This window comes from Sinocyclocheilus grahami, unplaced genomic scaffold (assembly GCF_001515645.1).
Source record: "Sinocyclocheilus grahami isolate Dianchi unplaced genomic scaffold, SAMN03320097.WGS_v1.1 scaffold374.1, whole genome shotgun sequence".
Classification (NCBI taxonomy): domain Eukaryota; kingdom Metazoa; phylum Chordata; class Actinopteri; order Cypriniformes; family Cyprinidae; genus Sinocyclocheilus; species Sinocyclocheilus grahami.
The window spans coordinates 40,203-66,829 of NW_015505553.1; the positions used below are offsets into that span (position 1 = coordinate 40,203).

At 37.3% G+C, this 26,627-nt stretch overlaps 1 protein-coding gene across 1 annotated transcript in view; it reads left to right on the forward strand.

The window, feature by feature from the left end:
• LOC107549497 (ectonucleotide pyrophosphatase/phosphodiesterase family member 1) overlaps nucleotides 1-26,023 on the forward strand; it is a gene marked incomplete at its 5' end in the record, with an annotated part of 64,542 nt that extends 38,519 nt beyond the window's left edge. The window contains 9 exons of the mRNA XM_016230611.1: nucleotides 2,859-2,946; nucleotides 5,481-5,665; nucleotides 7,241-7,280; nucleotides 7,384-7,538; nucleotides 13,962-14,088; nucleotides 15,642-15,716; nucleotides 19,417-19,549; nucleotides 24,190-24,334; nucleotides 25,565-26,023. Coding sequence (XP_016086097.1) covers nucleotides 2,859-2,946; nucleotides 5,481-5,665; nucleotides 7,241-7,280; nucleotides 7,384-7,538; nucleotides 13,962-14,088; nucleotides 15,642-15,716; nucleotides 19,417-19,549; nucleotides 24,190-24,334; nucleotides 25,565-25,717 — 1,101 coding nt within the window. The remainder of the gene's footprint in view (nucleotides 1-2,858; nucleotides 2,947-5,480; nucleotides 5,666-7,240; nucleotides 7,281-7,383; nucleotides 7,539-13,961; nucleotides 14,089-15,641; nucleotides 15,717-19,416; nucleotides 19,550-24,189; nucleotides 24,335-25,564) is intronic.
• Between the last annotated feature and the right edge of the window lie 604 nt (nucleotides 26,024-26,627).

The following is a 26,627-nucleotide window of genomic DNA, read 5'->3' on the forward strand; positions in this document are numbered from 1 at the left end:
TAGTATTTAAATAATTATTTATTACTCATTTGGTCTCTTGCGTAAAAAACATTTGAAGAAGAAAATGTTGCCAAACATCAGTTCTCCATTGCTTCTCATGGCGTTTTCTTCTCTTTCAGCTTCCCTTGCACACCATCCACATAAACCCTCAATCACAAAATTAAGCATTATCCCCAAAATCCAGACAAAATATATCTTAAATCTGTCATAGACACCAGTAAACATTTCTATTTTCAGTTTCTGCTTGAGGCTCTATGCTTATGTGCTGCAATGTAATGAGGCTTAGGAGACCAAGCATTTCGATGAGGATTATGCTAAATTCTTATTAAAGGATCTGAGTAAATTCCCATGAAGGGGATTATCATCTGCAGGGTCTTTCCAGAAAAAACTAACAAAAAATAAAAATAAATCAAACATGCCCTTTAAATGAACTCTCGTCCATTGATTATAACTTCTCTGTGCCAGATTCACACTTAGTAGTTCCTTCGAACTGGAAGGTGTTCAAATTGCAGTTTTAAACACACACTCAACCCACATATTGGACCTTTGACAGAGTCTTGTTTATGTCTGTGTGTGTGTGTGTGTGTGTGTGTGTGTTTCCAGCCATATGTGCCCCTAGTTTGTGTGGTTGTCTAGGAATGTCTAATGCATCTGGTAGGCTTTACAAAAACATCTTACAGGAACTCTTATGAGGCAACGGTCTAACTAGTTGAGGTAAATTGCTCAAGCTAGTCACTACCACAGGGATGGTTATTATGGCAAGATCTTTACTTTAGGCCATTCTAATGAAGTGAAATCTCCTGCTAGGAGGAATGAAAATCATTTTTGCGACTCTGTGTCAAGGAAATGAGATCAGTCTAGTTTGTACTACTCAAATGTTCCGTGTTTCAGCCGAAGGCGAGTGGAATGTGTGTCTCTCTGTGACTCCAAATCAAAATAAGTGCTTTTAGTTATTTTTAACTGTGGTCTGTGTTTTTGGAGCTATCGTGGGTGTTTTGTTGACATATTCAGGGGCCCCAAATAGTACTTGGATACTAAAGCCACACTTCAAAATGTCAAATTTTCATCACATTAGACAAGAACATGTTAAGTGGCATCTGCAAACAAATAGCATTTTCTCAGAACCAGCTTTGTCTTTTTTAATGAAATATTAGACAGGATATTCGACAATAACACTTTATCAAACACAGCTTTCAACAATTGAAACAACCTTTGCAAACCAAATTGTTAAAATACAGTGCCTTACGAAAATATTCATTTTTTTTCACATTTTGTTAAGTTGCTGCCTTTTGCTAAACTGCTTTAAATTATTTTTTCCCCACATCAATCTACACTCCATACACCATAATGGTAAAGCAAAAAACAGGTTTTTAACATCTTTTAAAATTTATTAAAAATAAAAAACTTAAATGATTCCATTGCATAAGTATTCATACCCTTATCTGGGACAGTTGAAATTTAGCTCAGGAGCATTCATATTGCTTGTAGATGTTGCTACACTTCAAGTGAAGTTAACCTGTGGCAAATTCAATTGAATGGGTATGATTTGGAAAGGCACACACATCTTAATAAAAGGTCTAACAGCTGATAATGCATATCAGAGCAAAAACCAAGCCCTGAGGTCAAAAGAACTGCCTGTAGAGCTCAGAAACAGGTTTGCGTCAAGCCACACATCTGTGGAAGAGTTCAGAAAAAAAATCTGCTTCATTGAAGGGTCACAGAAGCATGTAGTCTCTGTTACCCTTAATGGAAGAAGTTTGAAACAACCAGGACTCTTCCTAGAGCTGACCTCCTGGCCAAACTGAGCAATTGATGGAAAAGGGTCTTGGTTAGAGTGGTGACCAAGACCATGATGGTCACTCTAGTTGAGCTCCATGATCATATATGCAGATGGGAGAAATCTAGAGAAGGACAAATATCACTGCAGCACTCCACCGATCTGGGCTTTATGTCGGAGTGGCCAGACTCAATCTTCTCCTCAGTGAAGACACATGAAAACACACTTGGATTTTGGATAAAAACACCTCTCAGACTCTGAGAAACAAGAGTCACTGGTCTGATGAACCTCAATTCCAAGCATCATGTTTGAAGGAAACCAGGCACTGCTCATCACCTGAAGAGTACCGCCCCAAAAGTAAAGTGTGCTGGTAGCAGCCTCATGCTGTGGGGCTGTTTTTCAGTGGCAGGGACCGAGGGACTCGTCAGAGTAGAAGATAAGCTCAATGCACCAAAATATTGAGTTAGCCTTAATGAAAACCCAGTCCAGATCATTCAGAACCTCAGACTGGGCAGAAGGTTCACCTTCCAACAGGACAATGAACCTAAGCACACAGCAAGAGTGGCTTATAGACAACTCTGTGAATGTCCTTGAGTGGCCCAGCCAGAGCATGAGCTTGAACCCAATCAAATAATTCTGGAGAAACTTGAAAATGTGCATTTTCTCCCATCCAAAATGACAGAGCTTGAGAGATGAAGAGGTGAGGAGAAGAATGGCAGATTATTGCCAAATGATGATGATCAAAGCTTGTCGCATTAAACAAAAAAGACTTGAGACTGTAAAGGTGCTTCAGCGAAATGTTTAGAATACTTATGCAATGTACTTATTTCAGTTTTTCTTTTATTTTTAATAAATTTACGAAGTTGTGTTTTTGCTTTGTCAGTATGGTGTATGGAGTGTAGATTGATGTGGAAAAAAAGTAATTTAAAGCAGCTTAACATAAGGCAGCAACATAACGAAATGTGAAAAAATTAATGGGGTATGAATACTTTCGCAAGGCACTGTATTTTGCAAATGTCAAGTGTAAACTAAAAGTTTGTTTTTAAGTGTGATTTCATGAATTAAATGTAACTGTTTGCAGGCCATTTTTATTGGATATGGACCAGGTATCAATTCTAAGACGACTGTGCCTCCCTTTGAGAACATTGAAGTCTACAACCTCCTATGTGGTAAGTTTCATTTTCTGAGAGGTATCATGAAAGTGTGAAAGGAGTCTCTTTAATCATATTTTTAACATCCCAGTTCAGTGCCAAACCCAGTTTGACATCCCAGTTCAGATAACCAGTATTGAAGTTATTGGGACTGTGTGCATTCTTGTGTGCTAAATGCTCTTGTGAAAAATAACACTTTAGCATACTTTACAAAAAAAAGTAGTTATTAAATAATATATTTTAAAAGAATAAGTGAGAACTGAATGTAATGTTTTCAGACAATTATATATTTTATAGTTAAAATTTGTATTAAATTGTATTACATTTATATTAAATATATATTTATATTATATTAAATTAGCTGCTTTTTTGAGCCACTTAAGTAGAATATATTATTTCATAATTACTTTTGAAGTATGGTTAAGGTTTACTGAATGTACTGACAAGCAATTATGGTAAACTGGTAACTTACTACATTTAAAATGATATTCAAGAAACAGTCATAAAATTGTACCCCCTTTAAGAACACTTAAGTGGCCTTTTATTTCTTTAATATTATATGATCTGCAAGTACAGTTTTTTTAAATGTCCTTTTAAGATTTGAAATACACTATAAGTGCACATTCAATACAATACAAAGTACAAAATACATTTTTCATTCCTTCTTTTCACCTTTGATTTGGAACAGAGCGATTAAATTATGATGGTTGTGTTGACACATTCTTTATCACTCATAAAAAGTTTCTAAATCTAGCAACATACTAATGCCAACTGGTCAATCCTCTCATACGAATGCGAGTTCTTGAGCTCATACTGGTTTAAATCCAAGAGAAGTCTTGTGGGAAATTGTGCAGAACTATGAGAGTCTTGTTTTCCGTCACCACCTCCGTCATCCACAATCACTTCCAAGGACTTAATGACCCACTTCGAAAACAAAGTGGCCATCATTGGCAGCTTATTGTCTTTTACCACTGTTGATGGTTACATACAGAGGCGGACAAAGTACTCAACTCCATTACTTGAGTGAAAGTACAGACACTGCTGGTCAAATATTACTCCATTAGAAGTAAAAGTTGTAAAGACAGATTTTTACTTAAGTAAAAGTACAGAAGTACTTGCTTTGAAAAGTACTTAAGTACCAAATGTAAATGTCCTTTTTTATGTCAATGCACTGTTTTATTGTTGTATGTAACACTTGCAATACTTCTGAAGCAACTTAGAATACATTACACCTGCTGAATACACTGACTAGCTTGTAGTATCTTTGGAATAAAGAGCTTTTAGAATGTTAAAAACCTATGGGGGAAAAAATTAACACCTCTACCCACCCCCACAAAAGCAGGATACACTCTTAAAAATAAAGGTGCTTCAAAAGGTTCTTCAAGCGATGCCATAGAAGAGCCATTTTTGGTTCCACAAAGAAGCATTCAGTCAAAGGTTCTTTAAAGAACCTTTGACTGAATGCTTCTTTGTGGAACCAAAAATGGCTCTTCTATGGCATCGCTTGAAGAACCTTTTGAAGCACCTTTATTTTTAAGAGTGTAGTAGTAATCTCACACAGTTCTGACAGTGTGTGCACACATCTACAGTGGGGAAAAAAAGTATTTAGTCAGCCACCAATTGTGCAAGTTCTCCCCTGCAAGAGTGATTACTGATAAACTGTCTGAAAAAAAGACAGTTTTTAGAGAAGAAAGAAATCACCCACTGACTTTCAAAGCTGCTACATAGTAACGACTTTCTACTTCGAGGACCTTCATAGAAATGTAGTGGAGTGAAAAGTACAATATTTGTCTTTCAAATGGAGTGAAGTTAAAGTCATAAGTTTCCAGAAAAACTAATACTCAAGTAAAGTACAGATACTCAAAAAGTGTACTTAAGTACAATACTCAAGTAAATGTACTTAGTTACTGTCCGCCTCTGGTTACATAGTTAGTGAGCTTCCCAACATTGTTACATAATGGCTGGTTTTCTCACCCACTCTGCTTCACTCTTGACTCTAGTTCAGGGTTTCTCATTTCCAGTCCTTGCGTACCACCACTCTGCACATTTTGTATGTATCTCTTATCACTTCAGACGTTTGTTCTATTCGACTGTATGTGCCCTGCGAAGAGAACATCACATTTGCAACTTTTCATTTTCCGTCGGTCTTAGTACACGATGTAACTACAGAAGAGTCAAGTTTTAAATAGGAACAATATAGAAACTCTTTGGTCATTTTTGAGCGAGATGCTAACGGTCTAATCAGATTCAATGATCTATGCTAAGCTACAGCTAAAAGTGCTACGCCAGACCCGGAGATCGGCTGAATGGATTCGAAAATGGTAAACTCAACTGTTTAACTCTAGGGGAGTTGGAAAATGAGCCTAATTAAAAAAAAATAGTGGAGTGTTCCTTTAAAGCCTAGCTTAGCATCTGCTACTGTATAAAGCCTGTTCTTGGCCTCCTGTACCAGTAATTGACAATAACGTGATTTTTTCCATTGTATCGTAATTAATTTTGGTAAAAAATCTTCTAAGAACAGTTTATTCTTCTGTTTTTTTTCTTTTCTTTAGATTTGCTGGGTATTCCTCCTGCCCCAAATAACGGCACCCATGGCAGTTTAAACCATCTGCTGAAGAACTCACCCCACCAGCCGGTGTACCCAGCAGAGCGCTCGGCTCCATCGACATGCACCCCTTTTAACGGCTCCTTACGAGACCCCCGCGGCTGCACCTGTGACTCCCTCACTGAGGCTGAGGTTAGCATTTTTAAAAGGGAGGACAAAATGCTTATCTAACATATTCTCACTCCCAACTCATCACTTATGTGTCACTTTGGCCCTTGGTGTCACTTTTTACCACACTAAGTACCCGTTAGTGTAATTTTTCAACATGCAGGGAATCCCATTGCTTTTCTTCAGTTTTTGAATGTGTTTGTAATTTGCGCATTATGGTAGATACGGTGACTGCTGGGCGGCATTATGCTAATATTTCCACATAGTGAGGTAGATATGTGGGGGCGTGTTAGAACGAGCCGTTTTAGGGGGGTGTGGCAGAGTCTTAACTTTGATAAAGAATATCTCTTTGGTTGTGAGACTTTAGTCTTTGCAACTTCAGGGATCTTATCTATGCACAATCAGATTGTAACAATCCAAAGAGAAAGGAAAACTTGAAATCGCATCATATGACCCCTTTAAAGTACACCACAAGTGCACATTTAATATGACATTTATTTTTTTAACAAGGGAAGCTAAGCCTCTGTATACAATTCGGTAATGTTTAATATCAGTAATTGTAGATGAAGAGCATATTTTAAAAATAGTATTTAAATAATTATTTATTACTCATTTGGTCTCTTGCGTAAAAAACTTTTTCATTTGAAGAAGAAAATGTTGCCAAACATCAGTTCTCCATTGCTTCTCATGGCGTTTTCTTCTCTTTCAGCTTCCCTTGCACACTATCCACATAAACCCTCAATCACAAAATTAAGCATTATCCCCAAAATCCTAAGCAGGGAATCCCATTGCTTTTCTTCAGTTTTTGAATGTGTTTGTAATTTGAGCATTATGGTAGATAGATAGATACGGTGACTGCTTTTGGCTTTGCGTTTATTTGTTATGAAATGGGAGTGAGAATCTGTTGGCTTACCATATATTTTACTGATGATGTCAAAGGTCGTGCATCCAGAAAGCCAATTACATTACCTTTACCATATTACAATTCTGAAAAAATAAAAATAAGTGGATAGTTTCAGAATGTCTTTCAAACATAGTTCAAAGGAAAATGGCTACATGTTTGAATTTTTTTTTTTTTCCTTTTTCGTGCCCTTGATCATTGGTCTTACAGTTAATGTTGCAGAATGGATTACAGTCTCTATAGCTCCAAGGAATTTCTTTGAGTTACGTTTGTTGTTTGTGTGTGTCTCTATGCTGATCCACATCACATATTCATTTTTGGCTTTGTGGTGTTGTCTTGATTTCTTTATTTTTTCCTGTGGTTTGTCACAATCACATAGCTTTTCAGATTTTGAAAGGGAAGTGAGTCAAGCCTCTTGATATTATATATATATATATATATATATATATATATATATAATATTACTATTCAAAGGTTTAGGGTCAGGGGAAAGTAATGTTTTTAATTCCACAACAATGCATTACATTGATCAAATTGGACATTAAAGGCTTTTAAATTATTACAAAAAATATTTCAAATAATGATAGATGGATAGATAGATAGATAGATAGATAGATAGATAGATAGATAGATAGATAGATATGAAATATACATCAAATTCGTGTATCCTAACATACATTTCCATAAACTTTTTTCAGGTTAACAGTCTAAACCAGCGTCTCATCGACTCAAACTCAAGTCAGTAAACTGTTTGTCAAGAATAGTTCATATCGACTTTGTGTTAGAAAACACTGTGTTTGAAACCTTTCAAGTCAGTCTTTGTTTTTTTATCTTTTTATAGACTCTAATGTGAAGCCTGTTCATCTGCCGTATGGAATCCCGCGTGTTCTTCAGGAGCAGTCAGATCACTGTATACTTCACCACAGTGCATACGTCAGCGGATACAGCAGAAACATTCTGATGCCCCTTTGGGTCTCATATTCTTTGAATGCAACGGTAAGACTATTAAGACCCTCTGAAATTACTTGACGAGCACAGCTGTTTTTCTTGGTGGACGTATTGCTACGTGCTATTGCTAGTCAAAGATGGAATGTATAGTTAGGGAGTAACATTCTTCTTCGAGAGAGCATTTTATTATTCGAGTCAAGACAAGTCGTACAAGATGAGTCATGTAGATGAGTACACTCCCAAAAAAGACAAACGGGTATATCTGCTAAAATGTTATTTTGTGAACTTTTAGGAGTACACCATTGAATGGCAGAGAAAAATTTAGCTGCATCTGTTTTGAAATAAATATGGTTGTTTATCCTGCTATATCAAAATAAAGAATTAAAAAAAATATATTTTTTTATTCTTTATTTTGATGTAGCAGGATAAACAACCGTACTTATTTCAAAACAGATGCAGCTAAATTTTTCTCTGCCATTCAATTTTCTTTTTTTTACATAATACAAAAATATAGAAAGTGAACTAAATTAAAAATATATATATAATAAATAAACAAATAAATAAATAAAATAAAAATATTAATAACAGCATTCATTTTTACAATTCGGGAGGTCAAATGTATACTTAATGATCAAACCCCATACTAAATAATGTTAAATGTTCATTCTTGGTTTATGATGGAGATTGTGGGAGAAAATCTACTAGATGTGTAGTAGGGAAAAGACATGCAAGGGAAATTACCCTGACATTTTTCATTCAGGAGGGAAGGATCATTTGTTTTATACCTTCACAATGTCTGGCCATAATGGCCTTACATATTCAACCCACTTGGTCCAGTTTTGGTTTTCTGAAGACAAAGGGAAAAAGTAATCTTTTCCGTAACATAAATATAATTTACTATATCCATCTACTCTTGTATTGTGGGGGGTTCAGGAAGCAGCCAACGCCTTGTGAGTGCTTTTTTACCGGCAGATGTTAAAATGTCAAATAATTATCCTTCAGGTCATCTTGCCTGGAGATCAGCATTTCCTAAAAACAATATGGAAAAGTATAAAGGCAGTGCAGTATTAAGAATGTTTTCCACTGCTTTATGAAGCTCTACCCAGGAAGGTTTTATTACTGGACACTCCCAAAATATATGCCAGTGATTGGCTTCCCGAAACTCACACCGTCTCCAACATTTGGTGTCCCCTCCCTCAATATGTGCTTTCTGTTTCGGAGTAATAAAACATCTGACAAGGCACTTCCACCCAAACTCCCGCCATATGTGAGAGTTAGTATATTTCCACGTGAATTTACAGTACATACATCAAGCCACTCCTCATACGATATCGGAAAATTACCTTCTTTTTCCCATTTTTCTTTAATGTATTCTGTAGAGTGAGTTTTTTTTTATCCTAAGGACTTCATAAAATTTAGAAATGACATCCTTATTTAAATCAACTTGGTAAGCACTCATAAATACCTTCAATATTGGGTCATCAAAGTGTGTTTTATTTTTAATAGTGTGTTCAAAATGATTGCGTATCTGGAGATATCTATAAAAATCAGATTTCTCAAGATAATATTCGTTCTTCAAACTTTCAAAGTATTTTAAGTGTTCCTTTTCCATAGGAGAATAGAATGCTGTTGTTCCTTTTGAGACCCAAGATTTGAATCTGTAATTCAGATCTTGTAATCCATTCTATTTGGCTTGAATTCAGGATCATAGGCACACCATTGAATTATTTGTAACTTACGGTCCAGTTTATATTCTTCTTTTATCATATTCCAGATTTTAATTGGGCTTTAATACATGAATTTGCACCTTATCTATAAATCTTTCCAAGTTTTTATATGCCAATACAGCTTGAATTGGGGGCTTATTCATTATTACAAATTCAATATCTTTCCACTTCACATCTTTCACTTTAAACATGTGGTTCTCTTGTGCGAGAGACGTGAGTGCAACGGTGATAGATGCGCGAAATATGCATTCTGTGTGAACGGTTTGGTTTCAGTTTTGGCGTAAACAAGATCTTCTCCACAGTGATGTTCTCTTTTCCCACCATATTTGTAATCAACAATGCAGCAGTGCCGCATCTAGTGGCTTCAACTGGAAAGGCTAACAAAAACATTAAAATGTAATGACACTTACATCGTCATTGCATCTCGTGCGCCACTGATAATGCAGCCTCCTTAACGCACACCTAAAATTCGAATGCAACGTTTTTTGCATTCGAATGTGGATTTTTATTTTAAATTTGACGAATATTCGAAATTCTTTTTTTTTTGACAGCCCTAGTAAAATATCAGGCTCATTTCGTGGATGATCATTTTCTGAATTTCTGGAGTTTTTCTTTATATTGAGAGTGGGTTGTTTTCTTCGGTTGTGTGCAGCCATCCACTGCACCGTATTCCTGATCTCCACCCCGTTCGCGCCATCTCCCCACCACCTACCAAGTAGATAGTAGCGAGATTTCCACCTGATCTGTATTAATGGAGGATTTCACCATGGAAATTGAAAATCCTCGTGAAGCCATGTCCCTCGTTGCCTCCGTAGCATCCTGGTATAGCCGAGTGCCATCATCGTAGAATATGCACATCCTTGCCGGATACGGTGTCTGGAACTTTATTTATTTTTCTTTTAACACTTTCTTGGCTTCAGCGTACTCCCCGCATTTATTAAGCACTTCAGGAGGGAAATAATGGTCAACGTAGAAGCAGGAGTCGTTGCAGTACACTTCTTTTTTTCTGCCAGGCTCTCCGAAGCACCTCTTCTTTTATCCTGTAGCTGCCGAACTTTACTACTATAGACAGTGGCCTTGTGTGCGGACCGTTGGGCCTCGGCACTAGTGCTCGATGTGCTCACTCAATCCCGAGCTCTCTATCGCATGGGGAGTCTAGTGCGCTTTTCAACAAGTTATCTAGAAAGCCAACCATGTCCATACCTTCCTTATCTTCGGGTATACCATAAATCATCAACTTCGCGCTGTGGATCGCCGGATCGGCTTTCACCGTGGACGAAGCGGAGTCCAGCCCGGGGTCATCACATGTGGTTGCCGCAAGCCCGCCGGACGCTCCTTCGTTGAATGCGCTGGCCGTGCCGTTCTCAAGCCCGCCGGCCATTCCTCACTCAAGCAAGCTGTGTGTGATGCTGTGCGTTTCGTTGTCAAAGCTACTTTGTACGAAACTACTTTGTTTGGCCTTCCAAAAGAGGACACAACTAGAAATCAGTGGTTAAGTTGTATTTACAACACTGTTCCAGAACAGTTCAACCCAAATATTCAGATGTGTGCAGTGCATTTTATGGAGGACTGTTTCCTGATCCTGGAAGAGTAGACTACAGAGTGCCAGCTCTTCTGACTCACAGCCTGTAAGTAATTTTTTTTTAATATATTTAAAGCATTCGCCACTGACGATTCAAACGCGAGTTTTGAGCAGTGTAGAGTAGCGCTTGTTAGTCGTTTCAGACGTGGTTTTATGTTTACGTGGCGCGATACTCAACGCGTAAAAAGACAGTATAAGTCATTATAATCAGTAATTATGTCCCCACTGGATGCAACAAATGCCTCGTTTGTAATGGGTTTTATTGGTGTTGTCTCATCGCGCCGGGACACAGCATCACAGTATGGTAAGGGGCGTAACATTTCCGTCACACGCTTGAGATATTCGGCCAATCACAACGCACTAGCTGGCTAATCAGCAAACACCTCGATATTCAGAACGATGAGCTTTGTAAAAATCGACGCGTTTAAGAAAGGCAGGGCATAGAGAAGAAACAATAATGTACATTATGTGGAAAATGTGTTTTTTTTTACCTTTAACTGCATAAACACATTGCATTACACCAAATACACAACATAATGTTCTTTTTAGCAACGTCATATGACCCCTTTAAATTGCCTCTATGCATACGGCCCTCCTGATCTATCAGCCTGGCTCCCAGATTAGCTTGAAGCACGGTCTTCGTTTCCTCAATTCCTCTGCCTCCTCTAGTCTGTCATTTGTTCTCTTCAGTTTTTGTTTAATGTTGGAAAGCTGTACCTTATTGTCCCAGAGTTTGATGAGAATACATCGCAGGCTAACTTCAGAACTATCTTCATTGGGAAATGATGTCGGAGAGCAACTTCTGCTACCTTGCCTCGCTTTGGGGTCATTTTCTATTACATTTGTCGTTGTCCTACTTCTAGTAGTAACCCCTTTCTCCATTGTTAAGTAAAATATTCACTAGGGTTCACAAAATCTAGATTGTTTGGGGGGGGGGAGTTTTCACAAAACTGTCGGAGAGCTCAGAAATTAGGCTGTCATCCTCTTGGTGGCATAACCCGGAACCCTCCCATAAAGATGATTTTTAACACTAACATTTATGACTAACTGTGGCTAACTTGTCATGGGGTCTTTAAAGTGGAGTTTATTGTTTAAGGAACCTCAAACAATAGGTAATTTAAGCTGTTACAATGTTGCACTGCAGGGGTTTTCATTTGATGTTTTCCTGTGATTATTTTCTGAAGATGTCCAGTGGGATTTAAATGAGCTACACCCCTTTTTAATCATTACAGGACTGGAACTTGAAACAACCCTTGTGAAAAAGATCTACACTTTAGAATACTTTTAAAAAGTAATACTATATTATGGAAATGTACTTTTAAATAACATATTTGTAATGTTTTCAGACTCTTAATTGTTTGTTAATTGATACATGAAAATGTATTATAGTTTCAATTTATATTAAATTGATTAGCTGAATTATAGAGTGCTTTTTTGAGTAGGACTTAAGTAAACTTTTTTTCATAGATTGAATATTACTTCATAGTTACTACTATTGCCATTGAAATATGCTTAAAGTGCTGCTGAATACTGACAAGTATTTATGGTAAACTAAAATATACTTTAATGTAATTTCTATTGAAATGTGTGTAATATTTAAATATTTTCATAACTACACATTTGTAATTTAGTTCACTTAAAATATATTTATCCATTAATTGATAAACACACTACGGTTAAAATTATAATCAAGTACTTTAGATGTACTTTTGTATGTTAACAGCACAACTGCAAAAAAATATGAAAACATAATGATTTAAAATGTACTTTAAAGTAAAACCTTTAACTTTTTAAAAGTGTACTTAAATGTCTTAAGAAACAAAGTCATGACAGTGTACTCTCTTTACAGTGAGTATACTTAAGTGACCTTTTATTTCATTAATATTATGCTATCTTCAAGTACATTTTTTTTAAATGTACACTTATGATTTGAAGTGCACTACCAAGTGCACATTTAATATAATTAAGCACATTTTCTTTTCACAAGGGAAATTTGTATTGACGGTTCAAAAAGGAAGGTGTACATGAGAAGAGGGTATAATGGTGATGCTCTGAGAGGTCAGAAAGTATGACAGACAGCCTCACTCTCCTCCCTTCAGCATGTGAAATCATCTTTAAATGATACACAAACCAACTACAAGCCACAACCTGAGTTTGTCAAATGTCAGATGTGACCACCGAGTTTTTCAGGCTTCAGACGTGATCTTGTTTTTTGTTTTGCGTGGGTGGGAGTAACTTCAAGAGCTAAACATCAGGTTTTCTCTATCATGACTAGCAAATCATCCTGTTCCAAAGGGTTTAAAAGTCGGATTGTGACGCATGTATTTTAAGTACTATTATGTAAAGATTAGAGATGTTTCCTAAAAAGCAAACAGGCCTTTCTCTCAAAACTCAAAATATGCAAATGTAAGAAAATCTCATTTAAGTGGCAAGTGCTGAGAATATGTTTCTTGTAATGTGTCTACCAGGAATTCTATCATGCACTTGATGAGTGTTTTAAAGGATTAGTTAATAAAAATTTCCTGATAATTTACTCACTCCCATGTCATCCAGGATGTTCATATCTTTCTTTTTTTGTCACAAAGAAATTAAGGTTTTTGAGGAAAACATTCCAGGATTTTTCTCCATATAATGGACTTCAGTTGTGGCCAATGGGGCTGAAGGTCCAAATTGTAGTTTCAGTGCAGCTTCAAAGGGCTCTACAAGATCCCAGCTGAGGAATAAGGGTCTTATCTAGCAAAACAATCGGTCATTTTCTTAAAAAATAAAAATGTATAATGCTCGTCTTGCACTAGCTCAACTTCACGCATTACGTAATCACATTGGAAAGGTCACGCGTGACGTAGGCAGAGGTACGGACCCAGTGTTTACATAGCGAATGTGCAAAGAAAGTCAAATGCTCTTAGGTAAAACAATGATGTCGGACGATTTTGAAGTTGGAGGAGAAATTGAAATTTAAGTCCATTATATGGAGAAAAATCCTGGAATGTTTTTCTCAAAAACTTTAACTTCTTTGCGACCGAAGACAGAAAGACATGAACATCTTGGATGAAATAGGGTTGAGTAAATTCTCAGGAAATTTTTATTCTGGGAGTGAACTAATCCTTTAATCACTAAGCACTGGTTCCTCTGATCATTGATTTTCTTTCTTCTCAAACAAAGGTGAGTGTCCAGCCCTCAGAAGACACATGTGTGCGTGCAGATGTGCGTGTGCAGGCCAGTGCGAGACAGTCCTGCTCTTTCTATAAGAGCAATTCCACTCTGACCTTTGGCCTCCTGCATCCACCCAGTGAGTTCAACAGGATATCTGTATTTACTTTAAGACCTTTATACAAAACTCACAATTCATTTCACTTTCTGCCCTCTTTTACTTCTGGGAAAAGATCCTAGAGTTCAGTTAGAGCTATGATAGATAATAGCTAATGTGTGAATTTCTTTTAAATTTTTTTATGAAGTATATTACTTGCTACAATCTGAAAATAAGCCCATAAATACAGATTATTTATAAGTGATTTAATTGAAAAACAAGCCCACAGTTGCTTATAATAACATAAGCAAATATGGTATGTTGCCTTTAAAGAGGTCATATGATGTTGCTAAAAAGAACATTATTTTGTGTATTTGGTGTAATAAAATGTGTTTATTCGTTTTAAGGTTTAAAAAACACATTATTTTCCACATACTGTACATTATTGTTTCTCCTCTATGCCCAGCCTTTCTGAAACGTGTTGATTTTTATAAAGCTCATCGGTCTGAAAAGCGAGGTGTGCTCTGATTGGCCAGCTATCCAGTGCGTTGTGATTGGCCGAATACCTCAAGCGTTCGACATAAATGGGGCTAGAGTGAGCAGAGGCGCCGGGCTTGAGAACGGCGCGGCTGGTGGATTCGATGAAGGAGCGTCAGGAGGGCTTGCGGCAACCACATGTGACGACCCCGGGCTGGACTCCGCGTCGTCCACGGGGAAAGCCGATCCGGCGATCCACAAAATCTTCCCACATAGTGACATAGACATGTGGGGGCGTGTTAGAACGAGCCGTTTTAGGTAGGCGTGGTTGACTCTTAAATTTTATAAAGAATATCTCTTTGGATTTGAGACTTTAGTCTTTACAACTTTACAGATCTTCTTTATGCACCAAGAGCTTGTAACACTTCAAAGAGAAAGGAAAAATTTTAATCGCATCATAAGACCCCTTTAACAATTGGGGGAAATTGTTCAAAAGCTCACCAAGGCTGCATTTATTTGATTGAAAACACAGTATAAACAGAAATACTATTACAATTTTAAATAACTGCTTTATATTTTAATATGAATTAAAAATATTATTTATTCCTGTGATCAGAGCTGAATATTCAGCATCATTACTCCAGTCTTCAGTGTCACATGATCCTTCAGAATTAATTCTAATATGATGATTTCCTGCTCAAGAAACATTTCTGATTATTATCAATGTTGAAAACAGTTGTGCTTTGTATTTTTGTGGAAACTGTAGTACAGTTTTTAGGATTATTTAACAGATAAAAAGTTCAAATGAACAACATTATTTGCAATAGAAATATTTTGTAACAATATACAAGCCTTTACTGTCACTTTTGATCAATTTAATGCATTCCTGGTGAATAAAAGTAGCAATTTCTTTCAAAACAAAAATCGTACTGACTGTCATTTTTAACAGCAGTGTACAATTTAGTGGTCATTATACAAAATTATAAAACCACTCAATTCTGCAATTTGGCCAATCAAAGTATCCAGAGATCGGTGTAATAAAAGAGCTGTTGTGTTTATTCTAATGTATCTGTTGTTTTGTACGACAGCTTTCTCTAAATGCTTACTTTCTCCCTCAGACTTCAGTCCTACAGGAACTGAGCCGGACTCCTTAATTACAAGCAACATGGTGCCCATGTTTCCTGCTTTCAAAGGTAAGCCATGTTTTACATTCAGCTTATAACATTACAAACATTCAGACTGCAGTGAAATAATACCTGACAACTGGGATCTGTTTCTTATTTGCACTTTTTGTGATTTATGGTATAATGTCATGCACAATTTGCATGTTTAACATATTTGCATGTTTGTTCTGGCAATAATTGCATTATGTCTTTATTCTGACTGCCAATACGAATAGTTCCAAAAGATTTGCTGTTTACTTGTATACTTGGAAAGTAAACAGAAAGTTAATGGCATGCTGGAATGAATCTCCAAGTCCAGATTCTATGCACAATTACCTGTGGGGTTGGTTGAACTGTAGATATTATTTGGGATTCAAGCATGAAGTGCTGGGAAACGTGCTTTTTTTAGACATTATTACTTATTATATTGGTGTAAAAAAACTCTGTACAGTTTGATTAGATACGCAGCCTACACTGTCACTGTCATCATAAAATATTGAACTTTGAATTGAGAATGGGTTCCACATGCCAGTAAGCATGTCACATATTTTTCTCAAAAGGCTGTAATTCTGTATTGCAACTCGTAAAGTCAGAATTAAAAAGCCTGAAAAGGTAAATATTCTCCATTTAAAGCTGCCCTATAATTTGGATCAGCTGATCAAAGCTGAATTGAGGCCAGCCCGTATTTATACCAAAATCAAAGAAAAGAGTCCCACAGGAGCACTTGACCTGCCAAAAAACACCTAGGAATGCTCAACAGAGCATCCAAAGAACTGCCGTTTTCTCAGCGTAATTTCATTCCTCTGTTATCAGAGTGAGACAAAAATGGGCTCGATGAGAATACATAGATGATAGCGATGCTGTTTTGTGTTTATATGGGCCTGTAGACAAACATAAAATTGGCATCTCAGTGAAATCTCATAAAGGATATTATATTGTATGTCTTTAAAGTGACAATTTACCCCAAAATGAAAATTGTCATCATTTACTCACCCTCAAGTTGTTACAAACCTGAGTTTCTTTCTTCTGTTGAGCACAAAAGAATATATTTTAGAGAATGTTGGAAGTCAGTGGGGACCAACAACTGTTTGGTCACCAACATTCTTCAAAATTATCTTCGTTTGTGTTCAACAGAAGAAAGAAACTCAGGTTTGGAACAACTTGAGGGTGAGTAAATGATGAAAATTTTAGTGAATTATCACTACTTTAGTATCATTGATATACTATTTTTGTTTTTGTTAATATTTTGAATTAGATTTTATTTTTTAGGTTTTCTTTCATTTTAATTTTTATTAAGTTTTAGTCATTTTGTTCTGTTTTTATAATTTTCTTAAAAATGTTTGTCTATGTAGTTTAAAAAAAATGTTTTAGTTATTTAGTTCTAATTATTTTAGTACTTCATGTTAAACTAAATGAAATGGATTTATAAATGTTATGTTTACAACTAGCTGAAATAAAATGTTTATTTTCTTATATTTTTAAGTTCTTATGTTTATTAGGTTTCTTATATTTTGAAATAAATAACATAAAAATGAAAATATGTTAATGGCATTGTATATTTATATATATATATATATATATATATATATATACATGCATACATACATATACAGAAATCGGTTAAAAAGGTTTAAGCCAGGTGATCCTAACTAGCCATAATGAAGGCAGACCTGCTGTATTATTAGCCAGTATTGAGTGTTTTACACAATATGCCATTCAGACCTGTGAACCATATTTAACTGATGTTTTGCTTTAATCTCAGAGAATCATCATTGGTAATTGCAACACTTGTGTATGGTAAACACTTTCTTCATTCTGTATTGTGCAAGGATTTAGCTCCAAGTGAAAATTACTCATTTCATTTCCCAAACTAACTCCACCAAATGGCATGCATGTAGAACATTAACTCTCTGCATTCCATTAGAAATCATTCATCTGTGTTTTAGTGCAACTACAGAGCGATAATCTGAAAATGAACATCAGGATGTGTTTGTGGTTTGGACTTGGCTGGGTGCACCAGCATTTCATAACACGTTTATCTGTTATCAGTCGATTACACAAGTATATTGTTTATGCATTTATCATAGGAATATTATTCATAAGAAACCTAAACAGCATCGTTCATTAGGATCCTTTTGTGGCTCTTTTGAAACATCTTGTTTGGTTTCAGTCACATAAAAATGCTTAATTTGCACCTTGCTGAAGTTAAAACATATCATGATTATTGAGTACAGTAATTATGCATAAACTTAATTATGGATAGCACTCTGCATTAACATTGTGATTATGTTTGAATGTTGTTATCACTGTTTTAGATATCATTTGGTGTTATCATATGGTTTCTTTTCACCTAAAACTCTTTTATATATGCATATATATGTTAGTGCTAATATATATATATATATATTCTGGGCAATTATTAAAATGTTTAATCGCGATTAATCACATGATTTTCTGCGATTAATCGCATTGTTATGCACAAAATTCAATAATGAATTCAAACGTAGTGTATTGTGCACTTTTTTCATTTAAAAGTACTGCTAGATGAACAAAAGTGCAATAACATTTGGTTTGCAAACACTTTAAACAAATAAGGTGCTTTTTTACAGCAGTATTCCTTTTACATAGTAGCAGTTAAAATATTTCTTGTAAATCTCAAATTATAACATTAATGTAATCAAATTAAATATAAAACCAAAGCTATTTGCCACTGCCAGGGCATTAACGTTTTTATAGAAAATATTATATAGTTTGTTATAGAAACAACATTATAACAGATCATAACATTATAACAGGCGCGTTCCGAGTAGAGACCTGCACTATTGCGGGACCCAACGCAGCAGAGTTCGGGACAACACCTGATGGGCAAGTGCGGATGCGGGCAGGTAGAGACTCGTGTGTGCGGGATGCGGGAGAATAATGGTGTACTCCCACTAGGCAATCTTAACCGTGCTCGAGCGTGTCTGACCCCCAAAGCCCGGTTTGTTTGACTAGTGTGATCGCTTCGTGCCGCGGTTCGTTTAGCCGTCCATGGCTCGGTTTCAAGAGGTGGGCCAGAGCGCGGTTCAGTTGGGCTCGGGCGCGGTACGCATGTAGTCTCGGAGCGCGGAACTTCTGATACGTGCAGCATGATTGCGTGAACATTTCTGAGTGGCAAAAGTGATAGATCTGTAAAGCAATATATTGGAGGGCCGTGTATTACCGAGTCCCAAACGACTCAAAATAATAAACCACAAAGTTAACAAAACGATGCACTCCACTGTGCTGAGCGAGATCGCTTCTCTGCTGTCTTCATGTGCTATCGGAAACTTCCTATTTCCCACTTATGAAGTCGTGAGCACTGCTGCAGTCTTTGCCCTCCCCAAATGCTCTCATTGGTATCTTGAGACGCGTGATAACACCCATCCCAAGCCCGTACTGATCAACATCCCACCCCTCCTGTGACCCATGGTTTGTCTGTATGTGTATTCAGAGCCAGTGAGCAACGGACTTTCATAATAATAAAAAACTGCATTAACGCTCGATAAAATAATTGTCGCCGTTAATCAATGAATGCATTAATGTGACCATAACGCATTAACTTGCCCAGCCCTAATATATATATATATATATATATATATATAAATGATTTTAGTTTTAGTTAACAATAATAACCCTGGTGTGTCTGTTCTGTGGCTTTCATGTGTGATCATAGGGTCACTGTTGTTCATGTCTAATGTCTTTGTGACAGATATTTGGAATCGCTTTCACAAAGTTCTGCTGGTGAGGTATTCACAAGAGCTGAATGGAGTCAATGTTGTGAGTGGACCAATATTTGACAACGACTTTGATGGGAACTATGACCTTATGAACAAGGGAACCCCGTAAGTTTGCAAAATGACCCAGTGCCAGAAGAGTGTGTGAAAGATCCATTAGCTAAACAGACTACTCAAAAATCTGCCACAGACTAAACAAATCAGTAGAACAGTAATATTGTGAAATATTATTACAATTTAATACAACTGTCTTCTGTCGGTCACTATGAGTTATGTTGTGACAGCATTAGGGGTGGTTTCACTTTATTTTGATGGTCCCTTTAACACATTCTGTTGACTATAAGTAATGTTGCACCTACATGTCTACTAACTTTAGTATTAGTAGAGTATTAGTAGACTGTTAGGGTTAGAATAAGTTGACATGTACTTGCAAAGTCACTTATAGTCAGTAGAATGTCTGTTGGGAGACCATGATAATAAAGAGTTAGCAGATATTAAGCAGTCTACTAATACTCTGATGAGAGTTAGTAGACATGTAGGTGCAACATTACTTATTGTCAACAGAATGTTCAAAAGGGACCATCAAAATAAAGTGTTACCTTAGGGGTAGGGCTGCACGATAAATCGCATGCGATATTTAACACGCATCTTATCAGTAAAGCCGGTAAATCTCACTGACGAGCTGCGCAAAAAATCGTGCAAATATGAACGTGGATTTGCGCAGCTCGTCAGTGAACAGCGCAAACAGCAGTGTTCCTGAGTTAGCAGGTCCCCTGGGTGCTTCAACTAAAAAGAGCAGTTCCTCTAAAATAGCAAATCACAGACGGTCTGCATTTTTTTAAAGACGCCACTCTATCTGTGTCCTCTTTGTTGCGGTCTTTTCCTATCCTCTGGTGACCACCACGAGATGAGAGGCATTGACAAAGTACACTTTCTTGATGTTCCCGTCTCCCAGGCTGGCCTTTCCGGCGACACTTTTTTGGACACTTTGCCCAACAGTTATCGGCAGTACAAAAGCAGACTGAGGCCATCCAGCACATCCTGCCCCAACATGATCCTCCTCCTCCATTCCGCTAAGCTGCTCATGTCCTCAAGGAAGCGCCACTCCTTCACCTGGAGGAGGCCAGTCCTGGATCTGCGAGTCTTGAATCACTCTTCACAAGCTTCTGTTCAAGATGTTGACGCAGAAGCGCATCCTCAGATGCATCCAATCCCAGGATTGGTTTGCAGCGGTCGACCTGAAGGATGCGTACTTTCATGTCTTGATTCTCCCTCAACACAGACACTATCACTCAAGCCAGAGCCCCCTCAACCAGGTGAGCTTATGTGGAGTCTGTTCACGGACTGGTGTTTTTCTCGCTGATAAGACCCCTGAAGATGCCCAATCGGAGTCGTGCTTTCTTTCCTGCACCGTCTGTCACCCTCCACCTTGAAAAGTGTATTGTGCTGCTGTTGCAGCACATCACAGTGAGTGGACGACCGGTCCCTGGGGAAGCATGACCTGGTCATTAGGTTCCTGAGGGGTGCTAGGCAATTGAACTCTCCTAGGTCACCACTCGTGCCCTCCTGGTGTCTCTCTCTTGTCCTTGCTGGACTTCAGAAAGATCCCTTTGAGCCTCTTGAGTCAGTTGAGCTTAAGTTCCTGTCTCTTAAGACAGCACTCCTGACTGCGCTCACTTCCAACAAGAAGATAGGGTACCTACAAGCATTTTTGGTGAGCGAAGAGTGCCTTGTATTTGGGCCGGCCTACTCTCACGTTGTCCTGAGACCCTGGCCTGGATATGTGCCCAAGGTTCCCACCACTCCCTTCCGGGTCCAAGTGGTGAACCTGTAAGCGCTGCCCCCTGTAGGAGCCTTGCATATATACGTGGACCGCACCTGGAGTTTCAGAACCTTCACCTTTGTGAGGTTTTAGGGCCAGCCCCTGTACTGGGCTAGGTGTCCCATCTGTGTGATTCCCTGTGGGTAATCCCAGATGTGTATTCTTCCACGGTAAGGTTTCCCTCATGGTAAACTCGTGTCCACCCCTGTAGAGATTCCACTCCGTCCATCTCTCTTGGTAGTATAGCTCCATCCCTACTTCCAGGTAGGACCTCAGAGACTAATTCCATATGTAGTACTGCCTCCCTGGGGTCAGTCAATATTTGTATCTCCACATATCACCTTCCTATGGCTAGGATGTTGCCTCCGTAGTGGCCTTATCCCTTAGACTGAGGCACTCTTCCCCAACGATTTAATTTAGCCTTGCTGAACATTTTTTTGGAAAAAGATCTGAAGCAAATCTTTTTTCCAGAAGTTGAAATTCCTTCTGTTAAAGAATTTCTGTGGGCGGAACAGCCGCATGGGCTTCTCCAGCAGCAATGTACTCACCATTGGCCCCTCTCGGCATGAAGGTCAGTGAATTTGCTCTGGGGCGTTTGGAAGGTTACAACTTCTGTGTAGCATTTGCTTGACACTCCTCAGCCTGTCAACATTTGCAGTGCCACAGGTTGTAACAGCGTTCAGTGGTTGTGGTGCTTTCCATAGACCCCTAATGTCGTCACGACATAACTCGTAGTGACCGACAGATAGATGTATGTAACCGTCGTTCCCTGAAGGAGGGAACGGAGACGATATGTCCCCATGCCATATCCCTGAACCACTTGCTGATGCCGGGACATAGTCTCGGCTCCTCAGCATAAAATCGGAATGAGTGGATGCACGCTGTTGCCTTATATATCCGCATGTACGGGGAGTGGCTCGGCATGCAAAATCCACTAGCCAATTCTCATTGGCATTTTCTCTTAAAATTAGAGGATATTGGGGCTCCCAAGTAAACCCCTAATGTCGTCACGACATAACGTAACGAGGGTTACGTACGTAACCGAGACATTTTGTAACATTATAATGGTATATCACTTTTGATCAATTTAATCCATCCTTGCAAAATAAAAGAACGGAAGCCCTATGAGGCCATGGATTATTTTATTTTTTATTTTCTGTTTATTCGTGATCACGATTTTATCATGATCTCGTTTTCGTTACCACTACTTAATTTTCTCGTGATCTCGACATAACAATTGTTGTTTTCTCGTTATCAGAACTTAATTTTCTTGTGATCTCGAAATAACAAAAGGTGTTTTTTTTACAGTGATTGTTTGATTCTGAGAAACAATGCACCTGGAGTCTACTGTTGCTATAGTAACGAGAAAATATTGGTCGAGATAATGAGAAAACAACTTTTGTTATGTCAAGTTTATGGGAAAATGTATGTTGTGATCACAAGAAAACATAATAATGATAATAGAAAAATTATAATAATAATAATAATCCATGGTCTCTTAGGACTTTCATATGGGGAGAGTGGGGTAAGTTGAACCACCCCCTGTATCTTGGCAACTGTACAGTTTTACTGTCATGTGACCTTGTATTTTGGAACCACTCATCATTTCTGCCAGACTGTGAAAAGGAGAAGCACATGATAGGAGTGGAAGGCACCCATTTACTTTACAAACTGTTTTTGGCTTGTCAAAGTAAAATTTTAGCATGACAGATGTAATGGTTGTTACGTCAAAGCAAATTTATCCAAGTCTAAAAAATTATTATTTTGCATAAAGGTGATTTAGCAACATATAAAACCATGCAAATCATTTAGCTAAATATTAGCCTGATTTGGTAAGATAGCTTTTTTTTTTTTTTTACAAAATGTGAGCCAAATGCTGTTGGGTAAATTGTGCCATTTTAACTTACCCCACCATAAAACACTGAATTTAAGGTAAATCTCTGAAGTATAAGCTGGTATTTTAATGTGATATTATGCAACTGGTTTAGTTTATCATATAAGTACTTTTTTTGTAGTTTATTTGATAGGGACTGTATACAAGTTCACCAAATCCTTCTCTGATAAGAACTAAAAAGATGCTTTTCATCACATTATAATCATTTATACTTTTCAACCTGTAGTCCTTAATGGCCTGTTCGACATTGCAGAAAACCTACCATGTCAAGAATATTTTTAATAAAATATTTGCATCTTACCCACTGACTCAGGTCAGCTTACCCCTAACCTGGGGCAAATTGAGCCACGGGAACACATTTTTATAAACCATATTTTTAGAACCCTTTGTTATAGATACATTTTGATAATTTAAAATGATAGGAAACATCCTGAAATTACTTTAGCTTATTTCATTGAACTTCTGCCTCATTTTCCCTTAGGTGTGATGAAAAGCATCTTTTTAGGACCACATAAGTTAAAAATGTCTCGTCTTACCCCACTCTCCCCTACTAATTTCTTTAAAAAAAAAACTTAACTATCAATGTATTTCAGATTTAATTTTCCTTAAATGCCACTTTAAAATCAAAACAAACTGTGGTTGGTCACTTTACATGTTGGTCAGATGGTGTCCTGTCTAAAGGCTGGAATACACTACACAACTCTTAAAATCTAAACAGATTTTAAATCACTAGACATTATACACTTAATGACTTTGTAATAGTCACAGAGGAAAAACTGACCATCATACACTAAACGACTGAGGATCTTACACTATGTGTAAAAAACACCAAAGTGGACCAGAATTTATGCTTAAGTCAAATATGTGACTATATGAGGCAAAACATCTTTTATTAGGCCAAATGCACCTTTACTATTAGATCCATAGGTAGTTCACATACTGCCCACTGCTGGCCAAACACTGCCAAAATGTGTTTCATAATGTATTAGACTGAATTATTTCCTCATAAAGATGATTATCTTCTGCTTTCAGGAACGAGGCTCCCATCCCTACACATTTCTTTGTGATTCTTACAAGTTGTAAGAACTCATCCCTTCCCGTCCAACAGTGTGACGGTCCTCTAGATGCTGTGTCTTTCGTTCTTCCTCACCGGCCTGATCGTCTGGAAACATGTCATGTATGTAATCAGCCGCTCACCATCTAAACCACAGCGACCATAAGACTGTACAGAGGAAGTAGCGGAGTAACTTGCTCGTTGGGTAACTTGTTAACCACTTAAAAAAGTTAACTACAAAATGAAACTAGTTAACAAACATTTGTCAGTACATTTCAACCATATTCAAAGACGATAGAACTAAATATGAAATTATATTGAAAGATGTACTTAAGTCCTATTTAAGTGGGTCACTCTAAATTTCAACTAGTTTAATTGAATGTAGATTTAAACTGTAATGCATTTTAATTAATTGCAGTTCAAATGCAGTGAAGTGGCTGAAAACATTATAATATAATGTATAATGCAAATATAATGCAAATATATTATTTCCTTAAAGGAACACTCCACTATTTTTGAAAATAGGCTAATTTTCCAACTCCCCTAGTTTTCGAATCCATTCAGCCGATCTCCGGGTCTGGCGGTAGCACTTTTAGCTGTAGCTTAGCATAGATCATTGAATTGATTAGACCGTTAGCATCTCGCTCAAAAATGACCAAAGAGTTTCTATATTTTTCCTATTTAAAACTTGACTCTTCTGTAGTTACATCGTGTACTAAGACCGACGGAAAATTAAAAGTTGTGATTTTCTAGGCCGATATGGCTAGGAACTCTCATTCCGGCATAATAATCAAGGAACTTTGCTGCCGTACCATGGGTGCAGCAGGTGCAATGATATTACGCAGCACCTGAAAATAGGCTAACTTCCGTCAACATAACCAACTCCACAAACTTAGTGCCGGTCACGTTGGAAGTTACCTAGCTGAGGACTATTTTCATTTTTGAGCAAGATGCTAACGGTCTAATCAGATTCAATGATCTATGCTAAGCTACAGCCAAAAATCCTACCGCCAGACCCGGAGATCGGCTGAATGGATTCGAAAACGGTAAAACTCAACTAAATGAGCCTATTTTCAAAAATAATGGAGTGTTCCTTTAAGTACTCTTAAAAGAATGCTAAAGTGTACTTTAGGGAAGCATAATATGGAATAAGGTATTGAAAAAAATAATAATGAGATGAATCAAATATGGTTATTAAAGAAGAGGAATAGTTCAGTCACTGACGTAACGTTGAACGTGACTGACTGAATGGGAACCATGGTTACATAAGTAACCCGAGATGTTTCTCTCTCATATCTCATTATGCATTTCTTTTTTTACACATCTTTTTTGTTTTATCATTTATTTCTCCAGAATGGCTCAGACTACTCTTGGCTCCAGGACTGGGTTCAGCTTCACGTGGCACGAATCAGAGACATTGAGCTTCTGACGGGCTTGAGTTTTTACCATGACCGGATATCTGTTACTGAAATGTTACAACTCAAGACCACACTCAAAACTTTCTAGAAACATTTGTGATCTTAGATCTAATTTCACTGTGTCTGCAGGCCACAAACGACACGTTCAGAATGGAATGGATCTCTTCACCATTGAAACGCAGCTGAGCTTTACCAGACTCTGAAACAAAGACGCAAGTTCGTCCAGAGTCTTTTAGAGTCTTTGAACGCCTAAAATGGGGAAATACAATGTTTTATTATCTCTGCTTTTAATGAAATCTTTATTCACAGAGGCGAGCTATTTATAACTGGGGAAGTATCAACTGTATCAGAAACTGGCCCAGCAATCCTTGAATAAATAAAATTCAGTTTTTCCCAAAAAAAATGTTTTTCAGCGCACACATATGTTAAGGATTTAACTGTGGTTGGACTTGGTCCTGCATATTCAGCCTTCCAGCCAAAAAGAAAAAGTATCCAAAAATGAAACTGCATCAAGAGCTTTTGTGCAAACACCTTGAAAACCACATTTTCCACAGGAGTCACTTTCAAAATGTTACTTGCTATGCGTCGTTTTATTAAATTGTTCTACAACAAATGAAAACAAATGCTCTTTCCAGCAGTTTGTAGCATGCACAGCCAATTCATGATTTATTTACTCCAGTATAATAGTGGTTTGTACTGCCCCTTCAGGCCAGAATGCAGCATTACATCAAACAATAGAAGAAAAACTCCTCACTGTGCATCTTTTTCTGGAGTTTTAATGGATTCACTCTCTCGGGTCAATTTTGATATCAATAAATTTGCATCAACATTCTTTATTACATTTGTATGCTACTTTTGTTTTTCAAAGTTTATATTGTGTAAGCAGAGATGAGATTGTACTGTTGATGTTTGAATAAACACATAAATAAATATTTAATATTTGTGTGTGTGTTTTGTTTGAGTATTTTGTTATGGTTCAATACAATTATTAGATTTTT